General features: G+C 37.1%; 1 protein-coding gene across 1 annotated transcript; it reads right to left on the minus strand.

Moving 5' to 3' along the window:
* Positions 1-246: 246 nt before the first annotated feature.
* On the minus strand, positions 247-5,815 carry LOC105048195 (uncharacterized). Its single transcript, XM_010927418.4, has 6 exons — positions 5,541-5,815; positions 5,390-5,443; positions 4,490-4,563; positions 3,965-4,082; positions 3,776-3,834; positions 247-605 (listed from the first exon to the last, which is right to left on the minus strand). Exons 1-6 carry the CDS (start codon positions 5,646-5,648, stop codon positions 527-529), a joined length of 492 nt encoding a protein of 163 aa, XP_010925720.1. The 5' UTR covers positions 5,649-5,815; the 3' UTR covers positions 247-526.
* Positions 5,816-6,701: the final 886 nt, after the last annotated feature.

Here is a 6,701-nt window from a genome sequence, read left to right on the forward strand (position 1 = left end):
TTCAACAACCCGAATACCAGCATGCAGGTTATACGGCAGACGGACCCAATCAACTGCTGCCGACAATTGCACTGTCAAATTATTTCCAAAACAAAGATTCTCCAATTTTTCAAAATAGACTCCAAAACTAGTTGCTGATTGGCTAGAGCTTGCCATGTTATCCCAATTATCAGGAAGACCAGTAAAAAGCAGGCAGATGCGGATGCCTCTTAGCCACTATGTAATGTGAACCATAACAATCCAAAAGAAAACAAACCAATCATCAGTTAAAATCAAACTGTAATATGTCACACAGAGAGAGAGAGAGAGATGTCAACACCCTTGTGGAACCTCAAAAGAATCTCCTAAAGCCCCCTAAAAGGTACAAGACAAACGGGCATTCTCATGCACAACAAATGAAAAGGAAAAAGAACAGGAGGAAAATGTGGTGTCACTCAAGGTTTCCATAATCAGCAATCATTAGAGGAATGTGTATTACCATCATAAGAATACAGGAGTTGCCAACCATCACTGACTCAGCATCAGCCTATATCTCAGTGTCACAGCAACTTATAAGCAATTCTGAGACCATTCTCCGAGCAAATGGCACATAAGACAAGCTGTACCTGAAAAAGCCACAATGACGTGCCCAAACTGGTGAACATCCATCCAACAATATATCCAAAAATTGAACTTTGAAAATAACTCAATACATCCAGACTATACCCCGCATGAGGAAGAGATCTCTCATTGAGCAAATTATTATATGGCATAGTTACTGAACAACAGCCAATGCCTGATGGCTTGTCTTACTATGATTGTACAGATGATCAAAGCAAATACCAAATCCAAACTCTAACAATGATGTTTCATAATCTCAATTGCTGTGCCACACAACTGGCAGGCAGGGGGAAAAAGCTAAACAACTCTGTTAAAATGATGCTTAAATTAGACAGTCATTAGCAATACATTATGTTGCTTTATCATGCCTAGCTGGTCATATGCATGTGAACAAACATCATAATTAAGCTCATAGAGCTGGCAAGTTCCTCAAGAAACAATACAAGCACTTAAACCTGTGAAAACTTTATGTAACTTTGGGTTTTCCCTTTTTGAATAAAGATGTGCTCTTGCTGTCAAAGTTATTGTGACATGGGCCAGAACCCATGCAAGTGAGGCATCTCACCACCAAAGCAACCTACGCTACTTGAATAATGTAGAGATCTGACACTCAGATGCATGCGCACCACCAAGCTGATTAGCAATATTGAGCACACTAGACATCATTGTAACTGTTAGAGAGGTCAAGAAAGGTTTATTTTAAACCTGTCCATGAAACCATTGAAAGCAAAAGAAACCTAAAGTAGAGCACAAGTCATTAGCAGTCCGTTTAGATGTAGTCATCTAAACTGATAACATCACCATATGGGAGTTCTTTTTCTTTAGAGTTCAGCAGATCAGCAGGAACTTGTACCACAAGTTAACAACACGATGATTAGCATGACATGCAATCTACTAGTATGACCCAACAGGAGTTCATGTTCCAATGAGAGGCAATCTCAAATGCTATCTTCTTAGTATGTTCTAGAAGAAAAAACTTCCACATCAGTGAAGAGGAAAATAAATCCATCCAAACATATTGAGGGCTCAAACAGCAAACAAAAGACTTGGATAATGAGCTCTGCAGTGAAAAATTATTAGAAAACTTTATGTTGATGACTTGATTCTAAAAGGTACAGTAGTTAAGAACATCCTGCATGAACCTGGGATTCCTAGGAAGCAGGTGGTAGTTCTAACATCCAAGATGACAACCTGAAGGTTCAAAAAGAAGAACTTGAAGACAAAAACCTTGACGAGACCACAAATATCATACTATCATCAGATATTGCCAGGTCATGAGAAACAAAACAAATCCCCGCCACCCAATCCCCAAAAGATGCAAAGGCACCAAGCTAATCATTTATCAGCAGCATATAAAAAAGATCTCTAGCAGTGAAGAACAAGCAATGTTGGGCAAAGAAAATCATGAGCTTGCGGAGAGGAAAGCAATAAAGAAGCAAATTTATATAATAAAGAAGATGGCCTAACAGAGGAAAATGAGATTTTTTTTTTCCTTTTCTTCTTTTTAGCAATTAGAAGTCTTATGTGAGTGCTTAATATGATTCAAGACTCTCTCTCTCTCTCTCTCTCTCTCTCTCTCACACACAGACATATCAGAGAAATGGAGGGTGACCTACCTTCACTATAATTACCTTGGCACAAATACTTGGGATTGCACCACCCAAGACTTGAACACAGAATGTTTGGTTGCCAAGCAAAGAGGCGTTACCGTTGGGGCAAACCCCTATTGACAAGATTCTATCCTAAGTTAAAATATGTCCGCTGCCTTTTAGGAGGCATGTCTCAGTCCACATGTATCTGTCTTAGGTGCATGACTACTGACTTAATGATGACCACGTGTTACACTTTTTTGACAAACAAGTTTAGCTAATTCCATCATCATTACTCTAATAGATGCTTTCTCTATTAGATTAAGTGAGTCAGATTAAGTGAGTCATTTGATGTATCACTTGCTAAAACATAAGAATATTTGTTTTACCTCGAAATACTTGGAAATCTTAATGCAATGTCAGTAAGGAAAGAGTCTTGGAGATTTAAATAAATAGTAGAAACAATAGCTCTTTTACTTTTTAGGTTAGACGGTTGTGCAGATGTCATCATATTATGCATCTGCAGATAAACTTTTAACATGTATTCAATATAAATTGATGAGCTGGCCATAACTCATAACAATTTAAGTATAATATCAAACAGCACATCAATAAGCAAATTTCAGAACAGTTGTTAATATTGAATAAGTCACTCCAGGATAACAGCCCGAAAAATACAATAAGAATTGAGCATTCTTGCCAAAGATGATAAAAAACTATTCTAACTAAAATCCTATCTAAGTTTAGATCTTCAGACAACATTTTCTATGATCTTGTCAATGAATTAAACAAATTTCTCCCTTTGCTCATGAAGAGCATCGTATATCTTAAAGTGATCAATTAACACCTCAATTGCTTGCAGGGAGTGGTAGACTGCAGTTCAATGATGATTCCTTCATTATTTCCCATCTATGGTGCAAGCCATTGGCTTCAAGGACTCTGGATAATGATATAAGCAACTTAGAATAGAAAAACAAGCAAGCATCTTTGGAAATACTTAGGTTTGGTAACAATGCCATTCAATGACATAAAGAGAGAAACTGAGTTCTGACTGTGATGTTAAGTTCGTTAGCTTGAAAAAAAACCAAATAAGGATCCAGCGACATTTATTGGAAGACAAAATCACATAAAAATGTTTTTCAAGACAACTCATGGTTAGGTAAACCACTAAAGCTATACAACAACCATAACTTATCAGACAAAATTGACATATTCTATAGAATGACTTGTTTTAAAAACCAAAAGAACTGAACCTATGTCCCTTTTTCTTTAGACTCGACAAGATTTGCAAGATGGAAGGGTTGAGAGAAGGGGTAATCATGATATATCACTAATGGTTAACAATGATGGCAATATCATCTGACATCCAACAGAAATTCTATGTCCTGTTATTAAGATAGACCACAGTTTTCCATCCATCGGTAATGCTTAGTCCCGAATGGCTATGGGAATGCTTAGTTTCTTATACATCTGACATTCTTCTTTCCTGTCTCTGTACATTCTCTTTGTAAAATTGATGACACAGCATCCAAATAAATTGATACTAAAGTAATATACAGAAACCGTGATGGGAAAAGCAGGCTTACCAAATAAGAGCACAAGTTTCACTTATAATTGCAAGAAGTGCCAACAACTTGTTATGAATCTGCACAACATAACAATAAGTAATGAAAACAAAATCAGAGGATGCATTAAGTTGCAGTCCATATGCTTTTGCTGAAACAGCTAAAGGATAAAGATATAATGTTTTAGTTAATTTGTAGCATCATACTTACCCAAAGAGCACAAACAAGGGCTAGAATGACACATCCAATGTAAATCACTGTTGCGTAAACACGAACTGGATCAAGCATCATTCTTACCTGTCGTCCTGGTCCAATCAGGAAGGCTGTGCTGCCACATTAAGCATCAATTTACCATATGAGATTTTCAGAAAATTGAATCATGATGAAAGGAGGAAGACTGAGAGTAGGAGAAGAAAGAGCAGAAATGAAAAACACCAGGAAAAAGAGCAGTGAAATAAGTGCTTGTGAAAAAGAACGAGAGTTGATAAGAGTTATAAAATCAAACAGTATTGTTCTCATTGAAATTCTTCTTGCTAGCAGTGAATAAGTGCTTGTGAAAAAGAACAAGAGTTATAAAATCAACAGTTGTCCTCATTGAAATTCTTCACTAGCAAGATTCACATTGCTATGAAAACAATTCTTAAGGATTACAAGAAGACGATCATTATCAATGATAGAAATCAAGTTTTGATACATTGTTGCCTAACAAGGTCATGTAGAACTCTACAAACCCACCTTCCTACAGCCAATATGTTTCCAAAGGTGAACATCACTGCAAATTTGATAGGTTTTGAAAAAACAATAAGTGACTGCACAAGAAAGAGGGAACAGATGATTAGCATCACGAAAGTCAAAATATCACATAATCAGAAATCAAAGACTATGTAGAGTCTGCGAGCATCCGTGTGTGCTTGTGTCTTCTTAAAAGCATCAAAGCTATCAAACTATAAATCGAGGAATTTTGCCATATCTATATTTCAAATTGCTCTTTTTTTTTCTCTTTTGTTGTCTGGATAATACATAGAATTCCAGAATGGAAAGGCTGGTACCTAATGGCAAGACCATCAGAAACTCAGTGCTTGCAAATCATGAAAAGAGGAAAAAAAAAGAATCTGCAAACACCTGCATACGCACACACAGCACATCTCAACATTTGACGGCATCCTAAAAGTAAAATCTATGGACCAATTCCACAGTCCAATCTCCATGAATTGTTATTTAGAATGAGTGCTGGATAATAATGTCAAATCAAAGGGATAAGCAAATGGAAACATGATCAAAGTTCGTATAGTTTCAAATACAAGCTAAATACAGCTATAATGGAAATGAACATTTAAGTTTATCTTGCATGAATGAGTTCATTTGCAGATTCAAGCCCAAGAAGTTTTCATCTGGAACAAAAGAAAATTTAAACATAACGCATTAAAGCACATATAAATCTAATTACTTGCTCTATTTGTCTGAAAACTGGTAACAAAATGCACGGCAGCACTGCATTCTTGGTGCACATAAACAAATAAATCTCAGAAACACGAAACTTTCTCATCCTAGATAATATCAGGAAACGAGCGTCGACATAAAATAAACCTCGTCGTTAGATTAATCAGCAGATTTAAAGGAAGGTTTGCTCGATACCAAGAGCATACAAGCCAAGCCAGCAACCAGACACGCCGCGAACCCATAGAGTCTCTGCTCAAAAACAGCAAAACGAATCAAAACTTCAACCGAATCGAAAAGAGCATCATCGAAGAAATTTTCATGCTTTCCATTGGGAAGGGAGGAAGACCTGGAGCGGAGATAGGGAGCAAGGGCCGTTGGATTCGCCCAAGAAGTCCTCATCTTGTTCCTCCTCCCCTCCGAGAAGAGATCGGTGGATCCTTGTGATACCCTCCATCCTCCAGAGCCTCAATCGAAGAGAGGGTGAGTGGTAGGGCGATCATTACATCCGCTACCCCTGTTTCATGGAAGCGAGCGATCGGTACCAGTCTTCCTCCAGCCTGCCATGCCCTTCTTTTTGCTCCGCCGGCTTTCGGTAGTCTGCTGTGCCGCCGGCGGAGTTGAGGTAATCATGTTTCCTGGCACAGGGCGCTTTGCAAACCGCAAAAAGCTCGTGTATGACACGTGCGAGGCAGGTGAGGATTTTTTTTTTTTTTTTTTTGGGAAGAGTGGACACGTGAACCTCGAAGGGCAGGGGCAGGGGCCGGGGGCTGAGTACATCATGCATGGTAGTCGGCAGCTGCTGACGGCTTTGTTTAGAAGTTTCCGCCATTTGCGTATCAGGTAAAGAAGGGAAACTTGACAACAGTTGGGAAACAAGATGGATTCATGGATTTATTGATGAGAAGATTGTTAGCTGTTCTAGAGATAATATTTTATAACTGACCGAACAAGCTGCATTCAAAAGACAATCTCAAGCATCATATGGTCAGAGAATTTATGCTCTTTGGCAATAAAGTGATATAATGGGATCCAAGAAACTGACAGAAAATTTTATAAATGAAAGGAGAGCTGCCAAATTTGAAGTAGATTTTTTTTATAAGATATTCGGTGCTAGGTGTGTAAGCATGTTATTGCGAACTTTGAAACAAGTCTGGCTCAATTAGTTTTGAATAGTTAATTTTAATTATTTAATATCCGTTTCTGTTGGCCTAGTCATTTTCTTTTTGCCCCAATTGGTAATGGACAAAATTAGAAACACATGCAAGGTCTAGAAGTTTTTTAACTAATTACATGATAAGATAAGCATGTGTTAAGATTTTTTAAATATGTACTTTGTCATGATTTATAATCTTTTTTGCATTGAGGTGGATTTTTTTGCCTCCCGTTCAGTTTTTAATTTACAAGTATCATGCTACAGTTCTTAGAAATATATATATATATATATATATATATATATATATATATATATATATATATATATATATATATATATATATATATATATATA

This window comes from Elaeis guineensis, chromosome 7 (assembly GCF_000442705.2).
Source record: "Elaeis guineensis isolate ETL-2024a chromosome 7, EG11, whole genome shotgun sequence".
NCBI classification, from domain to species: Eukaryota; Viridiplantae; Streptophyta; class Magnoliopsida; order Arecales; family Arecaceae; genus Elaeis; species Elaeis guineensis.

Bases quoted from the DNA above. Each gene is read 5' to 3' on its own strand.
- LOC105048195 (XM_010927418.4), bottom strand. From the start codon at position 5,648: ATGGAGGGTATCACAAGGATCCACCGATCTCTTCTCGGAGGGGAGGAG. The intron at 5,444-5,540 runs GTCTTCCTCCCT...GTTTTTGAGCAG, and splicing joins GCTCCCTATCTCCGCTCCAG to AGACTCTATGGGTTCGCGGC. The intron at 606-3,775 runs GTAAGCCTGCTT...TGGCTTTTTCAG, and splicing joins GAAACTTGTGCTCTTATTTG to GTACAGCTTGTCTTATGTGC.